At 53.7% G+C, this 27,427-nt stretch overlaps 2 protein-coding genes across 16 annotated transcripts in view; one reads left to right on the top strand and one right to left on the bottom strand.

Annotated features, from left to right (window-relative positions):
• Positions 1–1,046, top strand: part of CCNI2 (cyclin I family member 2) — a 4,111-nt gene extending 3,065 nt beyond the window's left edge. The window contains exons 4-5 of one of the 2 annotated variants that reach the window (XM_042250240.2): positions 115–255; positions 924–1,046. In XM_042250240.2, coding sequence (XP_042106174.1) covers positions 115–255; positions 924–929 — 147 coding nt within the window. In that variant the 3' untranslated portion in view covers positions 930–1,046. Of the gene's footprint in view, positions 1–114; positions 836–923 lie in introns of those variants that run through there. The other variant, XM_042250239.2, reaches the window with a different exon arrangement.
• Positions 76–27,427, bottom strand: SEPTIN8 (septin 8). Of its 14 annotated transcripts, XR_001434678.4 has the most exons (11): positions 18,191–20,751; positions 15,066–15,186; positions 13,876–14,071; positions 13,355–13,541; positions 12,151–12,312; positions 11,488–11,584; positions 11,123–11,291; positions 10,782–10,914; positions 10,505–10,695; positions 1,501–1,686; positions 1,317–1,408 (listed from the first exon to the last, which is right to left on the bottom strand). XR_001434678.4 is itself a non-coding variant. In XM_060415581.1 (10 exons), the coding sequence occupies exons 3-10, from the start codon at positions 14,040–14,042 to the stop codon at positions 1,243–1,245; spliced, it is 1,272 nt and encodes a 423-aa protein (XP_060271564.1). In that variant the 5' UTR covers positions 14,043–14,071; positions 15,066–15,186; positions 27,237–27,427; the 3' UTR covers positions 76–1,242. The 14 variants fall into 14 exon arrangements, 13 of the variants coding, with proteins under 13 accessions (XP_060271564.1, XP_042106171.1, XP_014951408.2 ...); XM_060415581.1 differs by lacking the exons at positions 1,501–1,686; positions 18,191–20,751 and adding an exon at positions 27,237–27,427 and having other exon boundaries at positions 76–1,408; XM_042250237.2 differs by lacking the exons at positions 1,501–1,686; positions 18,191–20,751 and adding an exon at positions 26,902–26,989 and having other exon boundaries at positions 76–1,408.

The following is a 27,427-nucleotide window of genomic DNA, read 5'->3' as shown; positions in this document are numbered from 1 at the left end:
GTCACTGGAAGACAGCTCTCCTGGGGTCATGGATGCCCAGTCCCCAGCAATAAGAAAACAGAAGCTACTATGACATAGTGTAGGGCTTTGGCCTCTTTTATTTTCTTTTTACAGTTAATTCCACGCATAAAAGACTTCATAAAGCATTATGGCTCTGGCTATTCCCCGAATGAGCTCCTCAGGATGGAGCTGGCTATTCTGGACAGACTGCACTGGGACCTCTACATGGGGACACCGCTGGACTTTCTGTCCATAGTAAGTACGAGGAACTTCCAGAGCCTACCCTGGACTCATTGTGCCTTTGGAACAGCTGTTCACAATATAGGACGGCAAAGCACACGTCCTTAGACATGCAGCACAGTGACGTGACCCACAAGGCTCACGACATAACGGCAGAGTGAAATATTATCTTACATCCAACACGGTTCCGCCAGACTCCCGCTTCTAAAGGACATTAACTTTACAAAGATATTTAGACGGCACTATTATGGTGAGCTTCTCTTTTAAATACACACTGCAAAAATATTTAACTTTCCATTCTATGAATACTGTACATAAAAATCTGTCTGCTTTTGCTGCACTTTACACACATTCACTTAGCTGTCTTTTATTCACCTACACACAATCTTTACTGAGGCTTTAGACCATATTGATCTGGCACTTAAAAATGTCATGTTAGTTTGTATTTGTTTTAGTTAGAGAATGATGGGTCATCCTTAAGGATAGGATTCTGTTAGTAAGGCAAAATTATGTAATATGGAAATGTCATGGGGTTTTGGTCTGTTATGAAGTGTGACGATTAAATCACGAAGGGCTGTACCATTATAAAAACTGACCAGTGTGGCCAAGCATTTCTTATGTCGAGCACATATAAGTAACTTCTCTGCTACCTTAATCTTGAACTGTATGCTTCTGTTTTTCAGAACTGAAACACTGTCAAGTGGGTACTTTAGGCTCTTAATGACCATGTCACAAAGCAGACTGTCTTTTTCTCACCAGGGTTGAAGCATAGCTTGGCAGCACAGTGGGTATTAAGCCTCAATCCCCTTCTGGGGCCATGGATGGGATCGAAAAGGGTTGGGCAACATTTAATGTTCCCTGATGAAAATGTAAATTGTTTTTTGCACTTTTGGTCATTGATCTATGAAAAGTATGGGGTTTTCTGTTCTAACATAAAAACCACGGTCTCCAGTTCCACGCCCTGGTGGTCCTGGGCTGGCCCCACGTGAAGGAGCTGATGCCTCAGAGGAATCCTTCCCTCCACGTCGCGTCCCTGACCAGGCAGCTGCAGCACTGTATGGCGGGCCACCAGCTGCTGCAGTTCAAGGGCTCCACACTGGCCTTGGTCATCATCACCTTAGAGCTGGAGAGGCTCATGCCCGACTGCTGTACTCCTATATCTGATCTGCTAAAGAAAGCACAGGTAGACATCAACTTTGCCCCACACCAGGCTCTCAGTTTTGCCCCTTCAGCTGATGCACTCTGCCCCCAAAAGAGTACCTGCGGCCCCTTCTCGGCCCTTGTGGGCTCCAGGAGATACTCTGGCTGTGATGACTCTGAAGAGGCTTCCTAAGGGCTAGGCTTTCCACACATGGCATATCCTCAGGACTTGAGTATTAGGTACACGTTCCCTTCACCACAATGGGCTTCTCTGACACTGAGCGAAGCTGTATCTCAGTGGCAGCCCTAGTAGTCAAGAGGATGTGGGGACATGTTGAGCTCAGGAGGAAACAACGCTGAGCTTAACACTGGGGAGTGTAAATTTCAGACCCTTTACCCTTTATATGGTACCAGGCACCAGGGTACTATGAGGTAGGTACGGGGAGGTCAGAATCACTCAGGACGGACAGCATAACATGGAATGCAGTTAGAAAAATGACAGTTTTTACTGAGGTTGAAGATGGGTGTCCCTGAGATGGTGGGGTTAATGTTCTCAAGTTGGGTGGTTGGAACTTCCTGGAATTGCTCCATGCTGACGTTTCTGGCACTCAGTTGCTCATTGTTTAGAATTTTAAAATGGTTCTGCCTCAAGGATGACCACTCCGTTTTAATTACAGGTTGGTATTGGGCAGTGGAACCGCTGCAGAGAACTTGTAAAGGAGCAACTGGCAAGCCTTTAGTCACCCTCCTGCACGGACACTTTCTGGCTCGCCTGCCAGCGTCTGTGCCCTACCCCCAGGGCCCTTTACAGCATAATGGCAAATCTGGACTTAGACTCCTCTTCTAGGCTTTATGGATCCTATAACAAGAAAGCAAGACCTTGAAACAGCAACTGAGAAAAGCCTCCTGATTCTTCAGGGAAAAACAAAAACAACAAGGGGGCAAAAAGACAGGTCAGGGTCCCTAAAGGGAAAGGTAGTCTGATAAAGCAAACTCAGACTCCCGCCTCTCTCGCAAACCTGGGCCTGAAACCAGGGAGAGGGAATAAATGCTCATAGTGCAGCTTGCTTTTCCTTCCTCATCAAGGGCTGTATCAGCCTAGAAGATAGCTGGACGATGAGGTCAGAGGCAGGCCTTGCTCAGGGCAGAAGGGCCAGGCTGGTGCTGACAGACAAGTTGCTGCTGCTCCACCTGCCAGAACTGGCCGGGTCTTTCCAGCTTCCCAGGCCTGTACCAAGAGCATGTGAAGGCTTCAAGTTCCAGGTACTCTGTTCGCCTTTGCAGAAATGGGATTTACCCTGACTTGCCCAGCATCTAAGTCTTTTCTTTGTAAGAACTCGATTAATAAAATGTGCTTTATTTCATATACAGTAACCAGAGCAAGCTATAGGCATGTTTCTGCTTGGTTACTCTTAGTTTACAGGCTTAACTAGAGGAATTTTTATGTTTAGAAAATGACACTTCGAGGTGATCCTTGTGTTGGGAAGGCACAGCTCCCCGAGTTTTGGTTGAGATGAGCAGGTCCTGAGGCTGAGCTCCCATTACTGCAAGGAGGAGGGAGAGACCACTTGCATGGCTGTGAGGGAGAAGCCAGCTGCCCCTGGGAAGCAGTGACACTATGGAGCCATTCTCTAGGCAGCAGAGTCCAGCTGACAGTGATGCCAGCTGGGACTGTGGAAGCAGTGCTGGGGATGTGAATGGCTGAGCCACACATTTAGAGGTCATCTGTGAAGTCCCTCCACAGTGAATAGTTTTCTGTAAATGTTCAAATACACTTCCTTTCAATCCTTTCTGGGTCTTATTTTACATGTACTAGATACTGTGCCGGAGAAGGCAACGGCACCCCACTCCAGTACTCTTGCCTGGAAAATCCCATGGATGGAGGAGCCTGGTGGGCTGCAGTCCATGGGGTCACTAAGAGACGGACATGACTGAGCGACTTGACTTTCACTTTTCACTTTCATGCATTGGAGAAGGAAATGGCAACCCACTCCAGTGTTCTTGCCTGGAGAATCCCAGGGACGGGGGAGCCTAGTGGGCTGCCGTCTATGGAGTCGCACAGAGTTGGACACGACTGAAGCAACTTAGCAGCAGTAGCAGCAGCAGATATCGTGCATTGAGATTTGACAGAGTCAAACACACGTGAAATGCAATCTCTCAAACCCTATCAGTAACTGTCCTCTGCTGCTGCTAAGTCACTTCAGTTGTGTCCGACTCTGTGTGACCCCATAGACGGAAGCCCACCAGGCTCCCCCATCCCTGGGATTCTCCAGGCAAGAACACTGTCCTCTAGCCCAGCACAAATGAACGTGCTGGGGGGCAGCCTGCTGCTCATGGCCTCAGCTTCCTCTGCCTCCTTTCTTCCACTGTGAGCAGCACTGTCATTGGCGGAACAGAGGCTAATCCTGAGGGCCCACGCCTACTCAGGCTATTTTTGACTTCAGGAAACAGGTAGGAATTACCTGGACCCTCCCCCTCCGAACCAAGTAGCTCTGGATGTAAGCTTTATTCCCCAGAGCTAAACCAACTCTCCATCTCTTGGGAAAAGAAGAAGGTAGACCTGTGAGCCACAGTATGAGGGTAAGGGACAGCCTTGTTGCCTCATCTTTCTGTTTGTTTTTAAGTTTTTATGTTGTTCAAGCTTGCCTTGGAGCCCTAAGTTCTATCTTACTCTCCTCTAACATTTTTTCCCTGCAGTTAGGAATTTCTATCCCACTTCAGATTAGAGACTGGGGTTCACTGTGATGGAGAAATAAGGACATTATCCATCTTCCATTTGTCACCATTTACATAGGGCAGAGATTGGTAAAGGGCTGTGACTGCAGAAAACAGAGATGGGACAGGGCTCAGAGGCAGATGGGCTAAGAGAGGAACACAGTAGATGAGTATCACAGACACATCTTAAACTTGTCCAAATATTACCTCCTCATTTGGGTTAGCCAAGTTCCTTCCACCAAGGTGGCCCTATTTCCCCTGGATTCCTGGAAAGTCTTGGCCCTTCAAAGCTTGGTGAAGACTCTGCCTCCCTGCACCTGCCTGCCCAGGGGCAGAGTTGTGTTGTACCTTCCCCGGGGAGGCCAGCATGCCAGTCTCCCTGCTGGACCTAGTCCTCCATCTCCTCATTTTGGTCTTCCCAGAGATTAGCCTAGTGTCCAACAGAGAAAGCACCTCGACAAATGGGCCCTGGAGATTGCCATCCCTTCCTCAACCGAATATTTGCCTACTTCCTACAGCATCCCACCTCAGCAAAACCTTCTTAGGTCCACCAACCTATACTGTCAAACTGCACAGGAATAGGGGTACAGGATAGCAATATTTAAACCTCAATTCCTCCAGTTATGAGCTGTGTGACCTTGGGTACCTCTCATGCCTTGCCTATAAAAAGGAGAAATGGTACCTAATCATAGGATTATTATAAAGATTAGAGGAATTAATACATGTAATGCACTTTAGAACAATGACTAGCACACAGTAAGAATTCGAATGTTAGTGGTCCTATATGTCAAGCCTCCTGTAAACTTTTCAAGGGCAGGGTCTGCCTTCTCTCGTGTCTTGCCTGATAAAGATCCTTTGACCACAGGCTGCAACTTCTCTTTCCTATCTTGCCTCCATCCCACACCCATTCGAGAGCTGTTCACAGACACCCGTGGCAGGATTCACTATTAAAACATAACTCCTATAAAAGCTGATCAACCCCACAAAGTTCATGGAAAAAACAAGCTGTATTTTACCACAGCTGTAGGGATTAATAGAAGAAACATTAAATCAGAAAAGCCACTGCCCAAAAAAGACACCACAAAAACTCAAAATAAATGCAAAATTTAATGGAAAAAAATGAGTACAAAGTGAATGAAAAGGAACAAAAACAGTCAATGAATGAAGGAATAAATGAATTAACAAGTGAAGCAGTTTTAGAAAAGCATGTTAACGTAACAGACTAGCAAGCCACACTTCCCTTGGGCCTCTTATCCAGTAACAGGAGCCCCACTTAACAGAACCCACACAAAGACATACACAACATATATGGAGTCGGTCTGCACAAGTACAGACCACCTAGACTCAGGTTACCCATAATTCGGGGGACCATACCTCCCAGTTTGCCTGAGACAATCATGGCTTATGCATGTCGACTTGGCATAATTATTAACAAAATCTCCTTTCACTCTCAAAAGTCTCAGCTTGGGCAATAAATTATATGGTGATTCTACCCAAAAATCAACTTGGTTCATGAAAGACATGATAGTAAATGCCAGCGATCCCACTGACAGCCCTAACAATGCCAACAGATGATACGGAGACAGAAAATGAGGGGGAATCAGATCCTGCAGACAGGGGTCACGTTCCATGAGGCGGGTAGCTTGTTAAACAATGAATGGTAAGCTTTTAAGCTCACCTTGTGCACCAAAGATTAATTTGGTCTCAGCTAAAAATGACAAAATTCTAAACACAAACAGCATGAGAGAAAAGTGCAGTGAGGCTCACTAAAGTCAAAGGGTCCTGTGGAGGCAGCCCAGACCCCAGAAAATGTAACAAGGACAGGTCTCCCCCGAGATTCCTGGGGCCTGCAGGCAGATAACCAGCCACAATTCTAGCCACCCAAGTATGCCCTGGGTGCAGCCCCATTCAAATGGGGGTGGATGGGCAGCAGGATCTGCCCGCTGGAAGAGTCCCCAGATTGGCCAGGAGTCATTTCTTACATAACTGAGCCTGCTGGGTCATTGAGCCTCATCTTCAGAAATACACTAGCTGACAGAGGCTATTGTAAAGGTCATACTTCCATCCAACTGGATACACTTTCAGACATACAATGACCCTAGAGTTAAGCCACTTGCAGTCCACATCTGCCTTAGATATGCTGATTTACCTTTTTAGGTACCCACACTGAAGCATCAGTTACCAGTTACAATCACAAGTGGGTTTACTCTAAAGCTAATGAAACTTAATTCTCAGGGCCTCTTCCAAGGCCCTGTACCTGATTTTATACTCATGTTCTCTTAAGAAGGCTTCTCAAGTAGTTTGAGCCCTTCAAAAATCTGTATCCACCCGTGGTCATGGCATAACTTTGGAGAATTTTCACTTTGAGTCTCAACAAAATCTGCTCTGCTCCAGGTGAAGCAAAAAAGACCACCTTTTCCTGGTCATACCTCAGTGGATACATACAGCTCACCCTCCACCCCTCTCTGAATGGAACACGATCTGAGAAGGTCAGGAGGGAGCCAGAACCTAGCCTTGGAAATCGGTAAAGCAAGCCAAGGCAGGAAGAAGGAAACGAAGATGGGAAAGAAAATGAAGGACATAAAAACACAAACCGCCAATCCAACAATGTATTAGCACAGCTTCCTAAGGCTTCCAACTAGGGAGTGCACTAGACTGTGAGCTCCTTGAGGGCAGAGCTGTGCGGCGCTCTGGGTAGCCTGTGCCCAGCACAGTGCTTCATCAACATTAAGTGGAATCCTTCATCTATTCATTTTTTTATGTCCCATATTATCAGGCCATACTTTCAACCCTGACAGTCTCAGTGGCTTGCCAACCAACAGGAACAGAGAAGAATGCTGTACTTTCCTAGAAGGTTCTCTTTAAGAATGCAGCTGAAAGGGAAAAAGCTCCTCTGCTGGTAGTTTTTTTCTTAATTGTTCACATACATCAGGCACCTTCACCTCTTTCCCTGCACCTCAGCCAGGAAAAAGGAAAGAATGACCCAGAAACCTGTTCCCGCTGAGCACTCTTTGCATTTGGAACAGGCAGGGTTGGGCTGGGGGCGGGGGGGGGGGGGGGGTGGGGTGGTGGCGGTCTTAGTTAAGGGTCAAACACTTAACACACACTCATGGGGTTGGTCCCTGTTCACAGGCAGCACCTGGGTTGGGGGGAGCTCAGAGATAACGGCTGCGGGCTGCTGTTCCATTTACACTCGCAGTAACAGCACTGAACGTGGCCTTTTTCATGATCCACTTTCATTCGTAAAGAAATCCCAAACACTGTCATTACAGGACGTTTATTACCCACCTCTCCCTATATTTTATAGGGATACTTTATACATAAGAAAGGTTTAGAGATATTTTTAGTTTTTAAAAATCAGGGAATCTGTGTTACTTACGAAAATAATGGGAGGGGGTATTATTTGTCTTTACGCTCGTGCCAAAATAAAAATTTAGAAGTGCTTTAAAAGTTATTGAAATTAAGCTCTAGGTTAGAAAAATTAAAATGAAGGGGCGTGGGGGGAATTCTGCAGCATGTATACCACACCACGTGGCCACACCTAGGGCACTGCGTGAGTTGCCATCTTGACGCTGAACAATTAGGCCGAGCATCGCCGGCTGGGGCCTCTGCTAGAGCGGCACAAAACTGCTCCGTCAAGGAATAGTGACACTGTAAATGGAAGACCAGCCACTGGCTCTGAAAAAAATAAACCTCATCAGTTTTGGATTCCAGCAGTCATGGCTTTCACAAGTTTGCATAGAGAGGGTGGCCCACCAGGCCTGGGCAGCCTGGGGCACGGGGTGGGGGACAAAGCAGGGCTGTAAACACTGGAGTCTGTACCGGCTCCCAGTCCGTCCTCACACCATGATATGGGAGAAGGGTCACAAGGTGTAACTCAAGCAACTTAACACATGAAAGTCTAAAGTCCGCTCTTGACAAGTAAGTCTGTGCGTGCGTTAACTGAAAAATAAAAATAAAACAAACAGAACAAAAACAGACACATTAAAAGATACACAGACGACCAAATCAAACAGAAGCAAAAGACAGTGAGATGAACACTGGGAAAGGACAGTCAGTTTGGCACTTGTGACTCGTAAAGCAGAGAATTCACTTCAGTTTATGGCATCCCAGGCTGAGGGGTCAAGATCTGATTGGGAAGTAATTTTGTAAAAATGAATTAAAATTTAAAGAATAAGTACAATCAATCAAAGCCATTCAACTAAATGGTCACAAAACAACATCCCCTCTCCAAACGTACTCCTGACCCGTCCCAACCAGAGCAGAGGGAAGGGGTGCTCCCAGCCAGCCCACCCACCCCACTCCTGGCCTCCGCAAGGCCAGCATGGGAGGAGAGGGCTCTCTCCCAGAGGCCAAACTGACTGAAGCTTTCTGGAATGTCCAGCAAACAGAAAAGACCTGTTCTCCAGGCCTACATCACATGAAAAAAAGCAGGGAGATCTGACATCAGTGATGAGCCCCACCCTGAGTTGGCCTGGTGCCCCAGCAGCCGGCCTGCACCCCAACCCCACTGGCCCTCAACACCTTGACCTGGCCACAGGTCCTTGAGCTGCTTTTGAATGGCTTCTCCATAGCTTACTTCCTAGGGGACTCTGCCTTTCTTTTTTTTAAAGAAAAAAACAAAAACAAAAAACAAGATGGCCTGGGCTAAGCTGGCAGGGAGCAAGGCAAAGTGTCTTTGGGAGCCAGCACTGGGTCATGGATAGCATACCACTTCCCAGGAGAAACCAGATTTCTGAGCTACCAGCTCAGAATCCACATGGGTTGCAATTCACAGAGCCTGCATGCTCACCAACATCTAGACAGGCACCAGGGCCGGAAGCAAATGCAAAGCAGAAGGGAAATGTGCACGGTTGAGAGGAGTGTGGGGCTGGGGACCAGCAGGGGCTTATCTGCTGCAGCAGGGCCAACGGCTGGTGGGGGCGGGGGGGGGGGGGGCCAGTCAGCAGGATGGGAGAAACTACAGGGTCTGTCCCAAAGCAGGAGACAGGCCTCAGGAACAAGAATTGGCATCCAGTTCCTAAATGCCTGCTTCTGTCCCCCTGGTCTTCCCCAGGGAGAAGCTTTTTAAACTTCGATGTGTCTGTGCCTCTGTGCCTGTGTGTCTCGGAGACTGTGTGTGTTTAGTGGACATGTGTCTGGATCTGTGTATGTGATGGGCCAAGAGAGAGCGAGACAGTGTACATGCGTCATGCATGTGTGCAGCATTAGGGAACGCAATACTGGGGGGCAAGGGGAGGGCCAACGCCACAAGCAGCACCCCGGGGCCACAGTTAGCTATGCACTGACTGCATGGCCCTAACCACAAGGCTCCACTGCCACCAAGGAAGGAACGGCCTGAACACACACGTTCCCAAACATTCAAGAAGGAACTGGAATTCCAACAGAATAAGAATGAGGGCCAAGGTGAGTATACCTGCTTAGTTTCCAGGCTAGCAAGAGAAAGAAGGTACCGGACACAGACCAAGGGCAGGGAGAAGCCGGGGCAGGCAGGATCCCCAAGGGGAGATGCTCTGGGGGACGCTGAATGAAGTGGGGCAGGGAAGGGAGGCACCCCCCACCCCCACCCAGAGCCAGGGCATCTGGGATCCAGCTGTGACCATGGAAACAGGCTACGCCAAGGAGAAGAGGCTTAGAGCGGCCCCCACCACGCCAAAGTTGACTGCACTCCTGGAGGCCGGGAAAAGCCTCCTCCTCTCCCCCATCACTCCATCTCCTCCCCTCTCCCATCACTCTCTCTCCTCTAAGGCTACCCTCGGAGGCACAGCTCCAGCCTCTGCCTGAGGAGCAGCTCCTCTCTTCAGCAGGACTCACACAGCCCTCCAGGGAGCTGCTGTCCTTCCTTTAGCGGGTCGTGACCACAGTGTCCGGGGATCAGTGCTGGCTGGGCTCAGGTCTCCACTGCCCTCAGTTACCACCCACCTGCCAAAACGGGACCCACGTCCACAGCCTCAGGACTGCGGGGGAGGCACCACGGCTGTCCAAGCAGAAACCACAGGAGCATTTGGAATCTGTCTGGAAAGGCTGACATTCCCAAGCCCTGACCATCTCCTGGCCTGAAGGACCTTCCCTGGGACCCTAGGACCCTCTCAGGGGCCACTCCCTGCCTGTGTGGCCCAGCCTTCTCCACCCAGCTCTTGAGGGGGCTGCAGGAGAAAGAGAAAAAGAGACAGAGAAAAAAACAGGGTGTGGGGTGGAAGAGTCGGGGGAGGAGCCACTCGTGCACAAACACAAGAGTGGGCATGAACGCTTGACACCTGAAGATGTGAAGATCACCACTGAAAGAAGAAAGGTGAGCAAGAATGAGGCGGGAGAGCGAGTGAAAGGAGACAGCAAAATGGCGAGCCAGCGAGAATGAGTGAGAGCGAGCGCGAGCGGGCCAGCGCGGGGCAGGGAGCCCACCACCTACTTCTTCTTGTCCTTGTCCTTCCTCAGAGGCTGCTGCGAGGTGGCGTGCAGGGCCTGAGACTGCAGGGCCTCCACTGCTGCCTTCCTGCGGTTGAAGGCATTGGTCTCCTCCTCCAGTTCCCGGCGCTTCTCCTCCACCTTGCGCTTCTCCTCCTGGTGCAGCCGCTTGAGGTGCTCGAACTTCTCGTGGAGCTGGGAGCAGAAGGTGGGGAGGCTGGCTCTGTGTGGGCCCTCCTGGCCTGGCCTTGCCACACACACCCCCCGAGCCCAGCACACACCTCTCTCTCCTTCTCCTTCAACTCCAGCTCCGTCTCCTTCACTTTGTTGACAAACATCTGCCTCATCTCTTCCTCCTTCCTCTGGAGCTCGCTCAGGAACTCCTTCCTCTTGGCCTCATATGTTTCCTGGAGGCTGTGGAGACCCAGAGAGAAGAGGCCAAGGAGGGGATCACAGTGGGACGGGGCTGGCCAGAGCCAGAGGGCTGGAATCTTGTGGACACATGGGGGGTCAGGGGAGGATGCTACTGTCCCAGCAGCCTCTCTCCCCACCTGGCTCCCAAGCCCCTGGAACAGATGCTGGCATGGCAAATCTGGTTGTGGCTGGGGAGACGGGCTGTCACCTGAAAGGCTGGCTGTCACCATCACTGTCCTGGAAGCCCATCTCCTCCAGTTTGCAGCGCCGGTAGAGCTCATAGTGCCGACTGTGTGTCTGCTCGCGGAGGTCCTCCATGTTCACCCGGATCAACATCTCCCGAAGCTTCACGAAGTCGCAGTGATTCTCATTCTCCACTGGAAGTGGAGGGCACGCGGGCATCAGACAGGGACCCGGCCAGCAGCACGGAGGGGACAGGGTGCAGGACAGCGGTGGGGTGTCAGAGGCCAACCCCAGAGGGAAGGCAGGCAGCAGATGGTCACGGGGAGGACACGGGACAGGGGACTGAGTCCAGGCGCCCAGCCAGGGCTGAGCTCTCACCACCACACTCACCCTGCACCACGCCCCAAGGGTACTGCCGCGCTCGCACCAGTTTGTTCCCCACTTTCACCTCCTCGGTGCTGCCCACCACGGCAAAGGGCAGGTGTGCCTGGAAAGGGGCCCAAGTGGATGTGAGCACTGCGCAAACATGCGCTAGTGGACAGACCCACCCTCGCTGCCCCTGGGCCCCAGGGAGGGGTTGCTCAGACCCAAACAAGGCAGGGCCAGATGCTCACTTTCAGGCTCTCCTTTAGAGAATTATCCTGGGATCTCCAAACAAGGGAGTGGGCTGAACCCACAACCCTGTTCCTCTTATTATAGGGTATTCTTTCAGCCCTTGGGCTCCCCAGGGGCCAGTAAAAGCTCCCTCAAAAGACCTCTGGGCCTCTCTTCTAGGTTCCCAAGTCCGGGCATCCTGCCTGCTCAATCCTGCAGGTTTCAGGTCCCTCCCTTGAGTTCATACCTTGGGGTACTTAAACCTGGGGAAGTTCCAGCACCAGCCCAATACCCGATTCTTCCCATCCCCTGTCCAGAGGATTTAGGACTGGCCAGCTCCTGGTGCCCAGCCATCTTTCCTGGAGAGCTAAGGCTAGAACCCAGGGAAAAGACAGTGGCCAAGGGGCTAGCTCCAAGCCCTCCAACCCCAGAGCCCTCAGGCCCTTGCCCAGCGCTCACATTCATGACTGCATTAATCTCGGCAACAGCCTCGTCATCCGTGGGAAACTGGTAGATCTGGACCCCATTGCTGACCAGCTCACCCATGATCTTGATCTTGAACTTGTGGAGCTCACTCTTGGAGATGGTGTCAGCTTTGGCAATGATGGGAATAATGTTCACCTGCCAGCATTGTGGAGAGGGGTCAGGGGTGAGTTGCTCCCTGACTGTGGATAGCCCTTCTCAGGTCACAGCCCTGGGCAGAGGGGCAGGAAGCCAAAGAGATGGAGCTGCTCCCAAAGCTCCCCAGTGGAGTCCCAGCCTGAACCCAGCCAGGTGGGACCATTCTGACAGGTTGTGGCAATTGGTTGCAGTGCTTCTTACGGCCCCTCCCTGCTCTGCTAAACCTCCATGCAGCCCCAAATTTGTCCCATGGGCATACCCAGCTTTGACCCAGAGTGTTCTGAAGGTCTTAGCCAGTGTGGGGCCTGACAGGGGTGGCAGCAGGGGGTTGTGCCCCTACACAAGTTAGATGACCCATTAGCAGTAGCCACAGGAAGACCTCAGTATCTCCCAGGCCAAAGTTATCTCACTGTTTACAGTGAAAATTAACTTCTGAGATGGGGACACATGAGAGCTGACAGGTGACCCTGGGGCTGTACACCCTCCACAACCCCCCATCGCTCCTGTCATTCCCATGAAGTTGCCTTTTTAATACACACTCCTCATTCCTACTCCAATTCTGGGGCTTAACTCTCCTGTTTATGCTGGCCTCAGGAGGACTCCAAGGGAGACTCACAGAAGGAAGGACAGGGGAAGTGAAGGGAGCAGAGGAACTAGGCATTGAGAGAGAGAAAAAGAGCAGAGAATTGGCACGCTCTGGGGAGCGGAGGTCAGGGGGCAGAGGGACAGGGGCGAGGTGGAGAGGTAACTCTAGGGGGACGGGGAGGATGCCAGGAGCCACCAGGCTGAGAAGAATCATCATCTCAGCTGGAGGGAAGGTGCCCAGGGCCAGAGGCAAGGACAGAGCTCTGAAGAGGTCAGATCAGTGGGGGCCGGCTGGAGCCACAGGGACAGACACAAGAGAAGACAGCGGGAGAAGCAAGCCAACTCTGCAAGCCCCCAGCCCCAGTCCCCGGGGACTGCAGTGGACAGTCACAGGCAGCCAGCACATCCCGCCCCTGGGGACAGGGCGCCCACAGACTCCGCCGGAAGAGGGCCACACCTTGCTGTCCAGTTTCTTCATGGTCACCAGGTCCAGGGACTTGAGGGAGTGCCCCGTGGGCGTGATGAAGTAGAGGCAGACGTGGATCCTCGTGTCGTGGTAGTCGAAGAGCGAGCGGCGGATCTTCAGCTCCTCCTGCAGGTAGTTTTCAAACTGTGCGTCGATGTAGTCGACGATGGGCCTGTAACTACAGACAGCTCCATCACAAGGAGGCAGACAGTGCAGCCGCAGCCCCGGGCCCGGAGCCCAGCCGAGCGGCCCACCAGCCTTCTCTCTGTGAGAACAAACAGCTTCTGCCTGGGGATTCCTGCCTGGGTACAGGTGGCTGACCCCTTCTCCTGGTCCCCCTCGGGGGCCTCAGGACCTTAGGCATTCTCCAGGCAGCCCTCCCATGGACCTCATGGAGTGCGGGCTTGGTTACTTGTCTGGGGGCAGCAAAGAGTGCGGAGCGCTAGGGCAGAGTGTTAGAACCACGGCCAACATGGAGGGACGGGGAAGACACCGCCCTTCCTGCCTCTTGCCTCTCATCCTTATTGATCTGATCTCCAAAGCCCACGGCATCCACGATGGTCAGCTTGAGCTGCACGTTGCTCTCTTGGAGATCGTAAGTCTGGGGCCGCAGGCGCACACACTCCTCATGGTGACTGGCTTCCTCGGTCTCAAAGGTCGTGTTGAAGAGCGTGTTCATCAGTGTGGACTTGCCAATGCCAGTCTCCCCTAGGGGAGCGGAGAGTGGGCAGAGGGGCTGTCACAGACTGGAACTGGGGCTGTCCTGGCTCCTAGCTGGGCCAGGAGGGGCTCAGGCACCCTTGGTCTCCATATAAGAGAGGGGCAGGCCTCCCACTCCATCCCTCACTGTCCCTAACCCCAAGAACCATCCCTTCTTAGTGGCCTCAGAAATAACATGTGGAAGGAAGAGCCAAAAGGCTGGCTTGGACTTAAGACGTGGCTATGCGGGTTGTGTAAGATGTTTCTGCTGGGAGTGAGAAGAGGCAGAGCCAGGCAGCTGGGAGACACCAACGGACCCTGGCCTGTTCTGGCCTCAATGGGACCTGGTCATGTGCTCTGCATGCCGTTCCTCCTGGGCCTAGGAAGGCCACAGGGCCAGCAGGGCCGAGGTCTAAAGGCACCAGTGGCTCAGCCCACCTGTCACGGGTGGCCTCAACTCCATGAAGCTTTAACCAGGGCGGGGAGGTTCGGGAGAGGCTGCTTTCCAAGGGGTTCCCAGAGCGCCTGTGGAGGGTCTGTCAGAACTTCGTGTGGCCTGAGACACATGGAACCTTCCAGTGCCTCCCTGTTGGGGGGTGTATTTGTTTAGATGAGTACTGAAGTTCTTACTTCATGACAACATAATGGAGAGAGAGTCTGGTTTAGCACAGTGTCCTTGACACACGGGAAGAACAATACATGTTTTTTAAAACAAACAAATGGATCCCAACCACTGTGATAAATACTCTTAGTTTACAAAGCACTTTCAGGTACCTAATCCTGTTTATTCTTCATGGCAACTGAGTCAGGCCCTGGCTCCAACTCTATCCTTGACCCTGGCAGAGACACACACCAAAGCCTCATCCTGAACCCCCAAAGTGTCACTCTGCCTGGGAGGTCCCCTTGCAGCTCATCAGGTAGTCAGGACAGCAGCATCTCATCTCCCAGGAGGCCTTCGTCCATCCTCAGTGGAGGCTGTCCCCTGGCCAGGCATGACACTCACCCACACAGAGGATGTTGAAGCTGAAGCCCTGAGTGACTGACTTGCTGACCAACTGGTCGGGGAGGCTGTCGAAACCCACATGACCGCCCAGGGAGAGGCTCCTGGGCTCCGGCTCTGCACTCTGCAAAGAGAAAAGAAGAGACGCAGTGAGCCCACTGCAGAAGAGGCGTTGAGAAGAGGGGAGGCTAAACCTGAGTCAATACGCCCCTCAAACTTGTCTCAGTTCTCAGCAAATCTCAGGACACATCGTTGAGGGCACTGGAACTCCAACTCCAGGCCAAGTTTCCACACAGGGAGTCCCACGGGCCTGGGGACTCGAGTCATCACTCGACCTGGGAAAGGCCCTTTCCCCTGGGGCCCTGCATCTTCTGCTGGCAAGGGACGCCTGAGCCTGAAGTGTCTCCTGGCAGAAGGCCCCAGGTCCACGGCTGCTGCTCCAAGGGCTCACCTGCCTGCCTGCCTGGGAGGCCCCAGATGTTCCCTAGATCTTAAAGATGTCAAAAGGCCATGCTCCTGGGGCCCTCTCCTGCTGAAGCAGGATGCAGACAGGGGCAGGTCTGGCTTGACCCCCTCACACTCACACTGTTGGAGGGCCCTCCCATCAGGTGGGCTCACAGTCCTCCATGGGCACCCCTTGCTTCTCATGCACCCAAGCATGGAACGCACACATGAGCCCTGCTAAAGGAGCCAGTACTCGCTCAGACCCACCACTGGGTCCCAGGACTGGTCTCAGGGGCATCATGAGCCCAAGGCCTCAGCGGTACTCTCTAGGCACTCCCAGGCTCTGGCTCATGCCCCCCTCCCAGCCCCGCCCCAGTCCTGGTTGCTTAGATAGAGTATTCTGGGTGAGAATGTGGAGGCCTGCCCAGAGAGGCGGGCAGCAGGTCCTGAGCGAGCATGGGTCACTGAGCCGGCCCACAGCACTATAAAAAGACCCAGCAGGACCCTAAGCAGAGGGTCAAGGTCAGGCTCCAAGTTCTGTGGACTCTCTGCTTCCCTGGGAATGGGGGTGGAATGTTGTCCTGAGGGAAGGTTCCCAGGCTCAGCCTTCCTGGGTCTGGCCCCCTCGAGGACAGATCCCAGGCAGCTCCGTATAGGGCAGAAACACACCTCCTCTGTCCCCTAGGCCTTCTGCCCTGACTGCCAGCCAGTCAGAGAAAGGATAGGACAGGATGATGGGTCTGAGTCTCATCCTGCCATTCAGCCCACAGCTCCAGAGGGGAGGAAACAGGCCCAGCTGAAGACAGTCCCAGGGGCACAGATCAGGACAGTGGCAGCCCTTATGTGGGTGCAGGCCCAGGGGGCAGAGGAGGCTGAGGACCAGCCAGTAGGGCCCCGGCTGCCTGCCCTCCAGCACAGGGGTCTCCGGAGCATCTGCGGCCCCTCAGTCTCTCTGCAGCCACAGCCTGTTGTCTCAGCCTGAACCCTCCAACCATTCTTTCCTCCCAACCAGAACCCCTCGACACTTAAACCCAACCCTCTCTTCTTCATTAACTAAGTCCTCCTGCCTCTTCCCCAAGCCCTTTCCCCAGCTCAGTCACAGTATGCCCGCATCAAAGACTCCCAAGTGTGCACATGGGCAGCCTAGACGTCACATGGCCCCTTGGGGAAGCTCACAAATCAGAGTTACCCCTAAGCTCTTCTCTCCAACGACCCTCTTTCCACAGAGTCTCTGCTCTCAAAGCTGGAGTCCCCTATCCCCAGGGAACTGAGTCACAACCTTCCCAATCAAGTCCAGGTCCCTCCAGGCCTGCAAACGTAACAACAAAGAGGCCCCAAAGGCAGCTTCCTCTCATTGGTAGCCACAGCAAAACCAGTAAATGGAGCATAGGATGTGCTGGGTCAGGTCCAAACTCCCTAGCATGGCATTCCAGGCCCTTTACCATCTGAGGCCTTTTTCCCAGGCTTGGTTCCTGCACAGCTGGTTAGCTCTGGATATACTTTTCAAACTCGGCCCCCTCCCTGGGCTCTGGAGCTCATTACCTTTTCCCTGGCACCTGCCCTGACCTGGCCCCTAAGTACTGTCACTGAAGACCCTTCACTTGGCTGTGACCCCATTTCCTCGCACTACTAGCTGCCCTGATATGCACTGTGACTTTCAGCTCTTCCATGAGCTCCTCAGGCTGGGGGAGGTCAGTGTTCCCATTCTTCCCACCCTACCACCACCATGGCCGACGTGCTAGACAACACTACCATTTATAAATCATAGCACGGCTTCACTGCCGCAGCATCGGGCGCATCTGCCCACCTTACACAGAGCTTCATTATTCCATCTCTGTCCCACCTGCTCATGGCAGCTTGAGGATCAAATGGAGGACAGAGCTGTTAGTCTAGAGCTTTTTTCTTTTCAGGCGAGACTGAGAATCTCCAAAATTTAAGGCGTGCTGTGCTTGCAGAGAAGGCTATGTGTTTATTCATCCTCTTCTTCCAAGGGTGACACAATCAGGATGCAATCCAACATCCTGTAGTCTGCCGCCAAAACCCACCAAGTCGGCTGTGTCTGGAAGCCACACGCACGCGCACTCCCCCAGTTACAGAGTCCTTGCAAAGATTCAGAAGCTATCCTACTCCTGAGTTTCCCCGACTCTAACAGCAGCACTCGGGGGTCTCACACAAGTCCGCCTACCTGTGTTCAGTGGACCCTGCCTTCCTTCCTCATGCAGCTGGGCTCTCCGGAGAAGTGTGTGGAGTACAAGGCAGTCTCCATCCCCAAGCTGTCACCGAAGCTGTGCTGTCAATCCAAGGGCCACAGACCTAGGGTAATCGATCCTGCTCAGGAGCCTCAGGGATCCCTGGAGCATCAATCCCCAGAGCATGCGCACACACGCACACAGAGAATGGCTGCTAGTCCTCATGGGGACAGAGTGTTTTTCTCTGGTCTTGAGAGACTGCCCTAACCTCCCAGCTCTACTGAGGTGTGACTCCCACTAATGCCAGCTTCCCTGATCCTACATTTGGCATCAACAACAAGTGACCCAAGGTGCACCGCTCTCTCCAAGATGCCTGCCCAGGTGTGTCTGCTGACTTGCATGGGGTCTCAGCCCAGGAGGAGCCAGGAGCCTACAAAGCACCTCTGACACAGCTACCACAGCTCAGGAAAGAACATCAGATTTCCCACTGGTTACCTGCAATTTGTCAGGGAAGCCCTTAGCTCCAGCTCCAGGGCTGGGTCCTATTAGTCCTGAGCCAATCAGCATGATCCCACGATGGGTACAGGCAGGGGCAAGCGACCCTGACTGAACCTTCACGACCATCCTGTAACCACAGGGGAGTCAGCCTAAGACTGAAGCCCACTCACTGAGGACTACAGAGCCAAGCACATCACAGAGGAGAGACAGCCAGCATCCCCCACCCCAGTTTCTCCCTCTACCCCAGCCACATCTCCCCTCTACTGCTTAAGCTAGCTGAATGTGGCTATCTATTACGTGCAACTGAAAATATCCTGATGCTACAGTCCCCAAAGTGAAACTCTGAACATAGAGGAACAGAGAGAAAGCAAGGAGAATAAAGACAGGGAAGAAAAAAAGTGGTGTTACAACCACAGGAAAGAATGGACATCAGATGATGACACCAACACCCCGCCAAAGACACCTGTATGGGCTAAGCCAAGTGACTTGCAGTCTCCTATATAGCCCTTAACCACCCTGTGTGGCGGACACTATTATTATGCCCATTGTACAGGTAAGGACACTGAGGTGCACCTAAGCTAAAGAACTAATCAGGGTGGAGTAGGGATTTGAGAGCAGCCAAGCCCATGCTCCAGAACACTGAGCTACACAGCCCCCTACTCTTAACTATGCTCCCAACTCATTCATTCAGCCACAAAACACAGGCTCACTGGTCACATCCACCGGGTGTCAGGTACTGGAAAGGCAGCCAATGAAAAGACGAACACACCAGATCCTTGACCTCAGGGACCCAGTCTAATGCAGTCTAGACTCAAATGGCTGTGGCGGCCTGGCAGGTAGCGTAAATGGGTGAAAGACGGTAACAAAAATGGCAACAACCCCACGGAACAGGTATCACCTGCTGACCAGCTATGACTCGAATCTCACTTAGTCCACACATCAGCCCTGTGAGGTAGGCTGTATATTATGCCCACTGAATAGAAAGAGACAGTTGAAGCCCCAAGAGATGAAGTAAGTTTCCCAAGATCACACTGCTCAGGAGGGCGAAGGCAGAATCTCAAGGGTGATGGCGTGACAGCACAAGCCACACTTCTAGCCGCGCCACTCCGCTCTCTGCTGGACGAAGGCCCCGGTGACTTGGCTGAGCATGGGGCCCTCGGGGAAAGGCAGGCGCAGCGGGGAACTGCAGAGGCTGGGCTCGGTCCACGGTGGCTATGGTCCCGTGACTCCAGCCAACTGTGGGAATGCAGGCCTAGTGCTGCCAAATCTTCCAATTTTTAAAGAGAATCCAGAAATCCAGATTTTTATGTGAAATGAACTAGTTTTCAAAGGTTGGCAACAACTGCCAACGGAGAAAACCATTAGGACCCAGGTCAACATGTCTGAGGGCTGAACCTGATCCATGGCCTGACAGTCTGCAACCCCAGGACTGGCAAGATGGTGACCTGGAAGGACAAAACACCCAGGGGGCACCCATGGAGCAAGGAGACCTACAGGAGGCTGCTCTGGGGGAGGAGCCTTTGGGCTGGACCACTCAACCTAGACTCTGATGAGAGGCAGACCCAGCTGCTTCTGACTCTTTCCACACACCCAGCTCCCAGGGGGCCAGTTCAGGGGGCTCAAACTGTACTCAAAGCTCCAGGATAGAGAGCTGGCAGCTCTGAGCTCTACACACACAATGGGAAACTCCACAGGGCCTTTATTCCCCTTCTAATCACTAACAAGCTTCTGGCTCCTGAGCCAGGCTCCAGGCTTCTATGTCATCATTTCTTTGGCACATCAAAGACAACAACCAAAATAATAACTGCTCAGGCTGACTGCGTTCCTCCATGCCCGGTCACCCAGAACAAAGTGGAGAATGGCATTTTGTTATGCAGCCTGGTGGATAAATAGGACGTCCTTTTCCTGACCAGGAAATGCTGTCTGAGCCTTCTGGAGCAGCCCCAATCGCCAGCCGAAAGAAGCCGCCCCTTTTACCAAGAAGAGAGGTGGGATTTGGGGGAAAACCATGTCTTGCACTTGCCCACACAGAAAGAGGCTTTTATCCCGAAGGAAGTGGAAATCTGCTGAATGTCTGAACCAACATAGGCAGAGAATCTATGGGTGAAAAGAGCCCCTTGAGAACGAACCTCCCAAATGAGGATAGTTGTTGGGGTAGCGGTAGAGGCGGCACTCCACCGTTCAAGCATTTGGCTCCTAAATCCTAGGCAAAGAGCAGCCCCACTCAGGGCTTCCACAGAGTTCCCTCCAAGAGCATCAGACTTCGGACTCTTCTCTCCCCTCAGGCTCCTGCCACCCTGAGCACCCCACAGGCAGGCAGGAGAAGGCTTGGGCACTTGGGCCCCAGGAGGCCGCCAGTCAGTTCCAGGAGGCCCTACAGAGTCCTTGTGCAGTGGACCCAGGAGTCACTGTGCGGTTGGGAACCCCCTCCACCCATGAGCCTGGCACAAACCGCCCTCCCCTCAGCTCTCACCACTCTCAGCAGCCTGGGCCTTAAATAGCCAGAGCAGAGGCCTCTGGCCAGAACCCGTGGTCACGGCACAACTGTCCTTGAGTCTGAGAGGAATCCTAGGAATTTTCCCAGGAAAGGCTTAGGCTCTAGTCCCAGGATTCCACAGCAAGCCTCTAAACCCAGGTCAAAGGTTACGGGAAATAACCACAGGGATGTGAGTGGGGTAGGGGTGGTGGGAAGTGGGGGAATACTGCCACCCTGGACCAGGAGAGAAGAACAGAGACAGGGTATACCTGTCCCCACTCAAGAGGACGCCAGAGAACCAAAGTGTCTCTCTCCTGTGGCGGCAACAAACCTGGGAAAAAGACACAACCAGGATCAGCCTTCTTGGTGCCAGCACGGTAGCAGAAGAGGCCAGAACGGCAAGGTGGCAGCTGGGCTCCAGGAGAAGGCTGCCAGTCACTCTCAAGGCCCGTCATCCTCTCCCCCACCCTGAGAAGTGAAGGGACTTTGGAAGCAAAACTATCCCTAGGAGTCCAAAGCCACTCAGTGCCCTGACCCCAAAATTTCAGTCTTCCTGCTCCCTGTTTCACTGAGGGCACTTTCCTCCCTCTTGCTGCACACAGCCAGCCAGGACTGCCACTCAGGAATTTGGGATGGTTTGTTTCACACTTCCCATGTCGAAATCAGGTTTCCAAGAAGCCAAGAGCCCAGTTATCGGCCTCTGGGCCCACCCAGCCCTCCCCAGATCCAGGACACAAAAATGCTCCTAGGCTTTGTGGTGTTGCGCCTCCCGTGGGAGGGAATGCTCCATCCCACCACAGAGCAGATGGGGAAGGCACTCTGGGCCACAGAAGGTCCTGGAAGCCCAGGTGTTCACACTTTTCCACTTGGGACTTGGGGATTTCCCTGCAGCAGGGATGACCACAGGGGTCTAGATATCGTGGGACGGAGGTGGCCTTTGTTCCACCCAACTTCGGAACGAAGAATGCGGGCAGCAAAGGCGATCATGCCCCCCCTCCTACCCTAGGATGGATGCCGGTGCTGGGAAGAAGCAGAGAGCTACATGAGCACCAGCGTGAGCCAGCAGGGGCTCAGGGCAGCATGGCGATCCTTCTCTGTTGCTTGCACCACTTACCCCAGCACCAGGCAGAGTGTCACACTTGCACCCAGGCCCCACAGCCAGATCTGGTGGGTGGACTTGGATCCATGGCCCACAGCCCCTCTCGAAGCACAGCCCTCAGGTGGCCCAAGCCCAGGAGAGCCTTCAGAAAGAAGCCAGCACCTGTGATCTGAAATAGGCTCTTAGTACTTCCTCTCCTGGTTCCGTCCCTCTAATGCAGCTTCCAAGAGAAAGACCAAGAACCATCTGCAAGCCATGTGTTCTGAGGAGGAGAACATCTGATTTGCCCCAGTGCCATCAGGGGCGATGGATGTTACAGCCCACACGCCCCGTGCTTCGTCGTCCACCACCTCTTCCCAGCCACGGGTCCTCACGTGAGCCCTGAGGATGCAGACAGCTCCAGTAAAGAGCACCCCAGCTCTATCATGAGGGCATGTCGACCTTGGGAGGCATTCTTTCCCCAGGCACACGTGTCTCCCTCCTGCCTGCAGAGCTCCAAACCTAGTTGTCTGGCAAAGCCTGTGCCTTGGGGGCCAGGACTTGGGATCCTGAGAGAAAATCAACCTGGCAGCAGAGAGGCAGGAAGACCGGAGAGGCTGCAGGGGACACACAGAGGCCAGCCAGTCCTCAGGCCCTTTGCTCCGTCATCCTGCTGCAGCTTCCTTCTGGGAGCTGGACCAGAGCCACAGAAACCTGCATGGTGGTTATTGCCCCAAATACATACCTCCACCTAGCTCATCTTTGGGCTCCAAACTCAGAGGGCTCCACCCTCTCTGTCATCACAAGGGGTCCACGGGGGATGAGGGTAGGTCTCAGGTGAGCTGCTGGCATCAAGATGATGGACACAAAGCACCCAGCACCCTCCATGCCATCCAAAGCTTTTGATAAATATCTGGCCCTGGGTTCCCAGCCTCCATCTGTTCTCCTGCACTGCTAGCACTGTGGCCAGTCTCCTTCTTACCACCCTCTCTGCTCCTACTCTGGTCAATCCCTTGTCAGGTGCCCCCTTGGATCACCAGCGCCTTCTCATCAGTGTCCCTGCTCTGGTCCATGCCAATCCAGATCCTGGGCAGACCTTCCTAAAGTGAGCACCCATAGCATGGTACAATGCCCATGGGGGGCAGAGCAGGGTGGACCAACCTCCCGGGGAAGGGCATGGAGCTTCAGCTCTGCAGGCGGTGCCCATGTATGACCCTCCCCACCCCCAGGCACTGAGAGCTGCACAGATGTCCCTTGCTCAGTTCTCACTTCTCCTTCAGAGCAGCTCAGCAAAGAGGTCTCTGGCCATTTTGATAGGATAGGGAGACACCCTCTGTGACACCCCCACTTGAGTAAGGGGTTGCTGTCTACATTCCTTCCCACCAGCTCTTGCCTTGAGGACAGAATAGGCATTCCCTGGATAGCCTGCTTCTTGGGAAAGTGTCAAGATTACAGGGGTGACAACGGAAGTGACAGATGGTGCTGGGGATAAAGTGGAGATGGGGGTGGGGGGAGCGACTGGCTGGGAGGAGTGCCAGGCTCCAGGCTGCCATGCCACACGCTTCTTCCCTCTCTCCCTCAGATCTTCATTTTCTCCAGCCCCTCCTCAGTCCTCCCCCACCATGGAGTTTGAACCCTGCCCCATGAGATTCTGACAGGAGAGGCACAGGAGATGGCCCCTGGGGCAGAAAAAGAGTCTGGGATCCAGCAAGGAGGAAGGGCAGAGGAAGAGTGGATAAACCCTAACCCTAACCCCAGAGGGCTGTCCCAGACATGTACATCCTAGGAGATTTTGATCATAACCACAGGGCTGATCTAGGATTGAGCAAGGCCCAGTCAAAATGTAAAGGTCACTCAGCCTATGGACAATAGGAACCCAGCACACACTGACCTCAAAGTACCATTCCAGGGACCTCCTTAGCAGTCCAGCGGTTAGGACTTTATGCTTCCAATGCAGAGGGTGTGAGTTCAATCTCTGGTCAGGGAGCTAAAATCACACATTTCATGCAATGTGACTCCCCCGCCCCCAAGAAAAAGTATCATTCCATATGCTCATCTAAGCTCCAGGTTGGGACAATTCCCATGCCCTCCTGAGCTGGTCTGACCACCAAGCTAGCCTGAGGAACAGTGTCAACCTGCCACAGCTCAATCAAATTATAACTTCATGGCTACTGCTTAACACCCAGTTCAACCCTGCAGCTGGTAAGACAGCTAAACATATCTCCAAACATGTCACAGACTGCAATTATCTTCATAAACGCTTTGAAGAGTATCAGCAGGGTTGTTCCACTTTATAGCAGGAGAAAGGAAGAAATTATTTTCCCAGGGTGACAAGATAGAAGAGGAGAATGGAGTCCAGACTCCGAGATTCAGGCCAAACCCAACCCAAGGTCTCCACCCAAATTCAACCATGTCCAAGTCCTCCCAGGAGGCTGATGGCTCAGAGTGTGAAGGGTGTGGAAGGTATCCATCCTGAACTCAGGCTGTACATCCTCACTTGAGTCAGTTCCCTCTCTATGCCTCAGTCATTATTACCAAGGTGATAATACCTGAAATCTTTACAAACACAGGAATCTAAGGGGAAGAGCCTTTCCAGCCCATTGCCTGGCATTGCAGCTAGACCCCTCAGCTCAGCCTCTGAGGATAATCTCTGGGTGGATAGTAGTGGGGAGCCCCTAGGGAGGGTGCCCTGGAAAAGAGCAAATTCATTCTCTGCTACCTTCTTACACAGAGGGGCAGTCTTCACATCCATACGGGTGCTAAGTATCATGTATCATTTACTGTGTCTTCATCATGTGCCAGACACTGTTCTAAGTACCTCATCTGGACCCTCTCATTAAATCCTTCCTATAACCTTATGAGGGATGTAGTATTTTTATCCCATTATACAGATGAGAACACTGAGGGGTTAAACAACTTGCCCAGAGTCACACAGCCAACAAGTAGTAATCTAGGATTCATGTCAAGCAGTCTGATTCCAGTTACTCTACATAACCGCTCCCACCTGCAAGACCAACTGTTAGAGCAACCTCTGGCCACAGAAAGACAAGACCCAGACATAACTTTCTGGTCAGCTGGGCACAGAAAATGCACACAAGCATGCAGGCAGAGAGGTGCAAACACGCACAGGTCTGCTGCTGGCCTCCAGCTAACCAGCAGGTCTGCTGGGATTCATGCACAGCCCTCCTGGGGTGCATAAACTCTCATTCAGAGTGCAAGGCTGGGGTGAATCTCTGATTTGCCCAACCTCTGAATCTGCTCCTCCTGTATTTAAACTCAATGAACTGACTCGCAGCCCCCTCATAAAACATTCAAGTCTAAAATTATGACACCAAGAGTTCCTGCTTTAGTTACGTATGTTTCCAAAATAGACCAACAAATGTATTTTCAGATTAAAGAGAAAATTTACATATATAAACTCAGATGACAATATTTATAGCATTAATTACGTAAGTCCTGAATCCCTTATTTAGCCCCAGAACCAATACTTTATCAGTCACATATTTAGCATTTACCCCCCTACCCACAACATCCCTGGGCCCTCCTCCCTCCCCCTTAGCACTAACCAGGGCCTCACATGCTGCCAAGAGGACACAGTTTCCTTCAGTGTCACAGCTCAACCTCCCAGACACACCCAAATCCAGCCTTAGACATTGGGGGACACGCAGATACGATCCCCAGAAGGCCTCTCTCCCTGGGGGGAGTGGGGTGGAGGGACAGATCATAAAAGCCTTTGGGAAGTTGGTTATTAGCTGGCTCAAGTCCAGAGAGACCTCTGCAGGGACCACCAGAGATGATACCCCTGCAGGAGGCATACCCGGACTGGGGCCCAAACAAACATCCACTGGGCTGAATGTGGAATCGCTCCAGTTCCTGGGGAACGGCTGCCTCAGACCCGACCACTGAGGCACCCACTGGAATCGCACCCCGGATCCTGGCGCTTGGGAGGGGGGGTGGGGCGCGGGGGTTGCAGCGGGAAGGAGCAGGAGGCCTAGATCTTCAGGACCCAAGTCTGCAACTGCCCTGAGCTCATTCGAGGGACTTCCTAGGATCCCTAGGGCTTCATCGTCACCGACTGTGCCCATCCAGCAGCACCTGCGCGGCCAGGAATCTCCCCAGCCGTGCAAAGAACGCTCAGGGAGAGGGGGCTCCGGAGAATCCTAGATCTTTCCCTCTGATCCGCGGGGCCCCAGTCTGTCGTCACACCGGGCCACAACCAGGCGGGTATTTATCTGCTCGTTTCGCGAAAAGGGTCTGCTTTTCTTCGCCCAAGGAGGGCGACCCCGCCAGCCTCCCGGCAAGGCGCCCGCGCCCGACGCCCGGGGACCCGGGACCCGCGCCGCGAAGAGCCGGCTCCAGGGTCCCCCGGCCCGCCTGGCGTCAAGGCCCGGCCGCGCGGCGCTGACAGCCCGGCTCGCGCCCCCGGCCGGCAGCAGGGCGGCCCCCTCCCCGCGCCCGCGCCTCCCGCGCGCGCCGCGGCCCAGCAGGGCCCTCACCGAGAAGCGCTCCAGGTCCGTGGCCGCCATGGCGAGCTCCGCACCGGGCGGGCGAGCCGGGGCGAGCACCCGGGCCGCGGCGGGGACAAGCCGGTTGCGGGACGCGCTCCGCCCGGACGGCTGCGGCTGAATGGATCCAATATGGCCACTTCCTGGAAACTCCCCTTGGCGGCGGCGGCGGGAGAAGCCGCGGAGCCGCCCCCGCCCCCGCCCGCGGGACCGGCCTCCCCGCTCGGCCCGGTCCGGCCGCGAGCGCAGCCCAAGCCCCTCAGCGGGGACAGCCGGGGGTCTCTGCTGCGAGGCGGGAGGTGCTAGCCACGGGGACTGCTGGGACTTGTAGTCTCCGAGCTGGGGGGCCGGGAGGGCAGTGCCTGGTGGCCGGGGCCGGGGTCTGCTGGCCTGCCGCGTGTCCCCGAGAGGCTGGGGCCGAGCCCCGGAGGGAGTGTCCGGCTTCCGCGCGCTCGGAAGTCCGCTCCGTCCCGAGGAGATTGGGGTGCCGCGTGCGCCCTAAGGGTCTCCCCCACCAAGCCGCTTCCAACCGGTCGGCCGGAGTCTGCAGTGCGCTGGGACCACCGGCCAGAGTGTCCACGGACTGCCTGCGGCCCGTGGGGTGCAGGAGAGGCGCCTCAGCCTCGAATGACCGGTCCCTGGGCCCCACCTGATGCTCCAGTCCGAGCCAGGGCGGCACACAGGGCGGGACCCGCGCGTCCGGCCGGGCGGCCTTCCCGGGCCAGGGACCAGCCTTCAGCTTCTTGCGCAACGAACGCTCAGGATGCGCAGTTCAGTCTCGGGATTCATGCAATAGGAAAGCCGAGCTCGACAGTCAGGACATCAGATTGCAAGTGACTGTCACCCTTCCTGCCCCCAAGGGTTTGGGAAAATGTCTTAATGGAATCTGGGCGCTGTGCAGAAAGGACTAGGCTCCCTAAGCATGCACATTCTTTCTGCTAATCTCACTGCTCAAAACCTGAAAAAACGTAGAAAAACGAATACCTTTGCCCAAGCCAGAGGCCTCAGGGGGTTCTGGACCTTTTCACTGACTAACTATATCAAATCCATCTCTAAATGCTGTGATATTCTTTTTCTTTCCCTTCTCTCTGCCTTTCTCTCTGCTCTCTCTCTTGAAAATATATATAGCAAGGCTTGCCTCCTGCTCCTCCAGTGGCCTCATCCGGGGTGTATCC

The sequence above is a fragment of the Ovis aries genome, chromosome 5 (genome assembly GCF_016772045.2).
Source record: "Ovis aries strain OAR_USU_Benz2616 breed Rambouillet chromosome 5, ARS-UI_Ramb_v3.0, whole genome shotgun sequence".
NCBI classification, from domain to species: domain Eukaryota; kingdom Metazoa; phylum Chordata; class Mammalia; order Artiodactyla; family Bovidae; genus Ovis; species Ovis aries.
The sequence above is the reverse complement of the archived record's forward strand: the minus strand, read 5'-3'. Positions and strand labels throughout refer to the sequence as shown.

Coding starts and splice junctions, on each gene's coding strand:
- SEPTIN8 (XM_060415574.1), bottom strand. CDS start 18,319: ATGGTCGTGAAGGTTCAGTCAGGGTCGCTTGCCCCTGCCTGTACCCAT. Junction 12,313..13,354: donor TGAAGAAACTGGACAGCAAG/GTGTGGCCCTCT, acceptor CAATGCTGGCAG/GTGAACATTATTCCCATCAT. Junction 1,409..10,504: donor AAGGACAAGGACAAGAAGAA/GTAGGTGGTGGG, acceptor TGCTTTCTTTAG/CAGATCAGATATAGGAGTAC.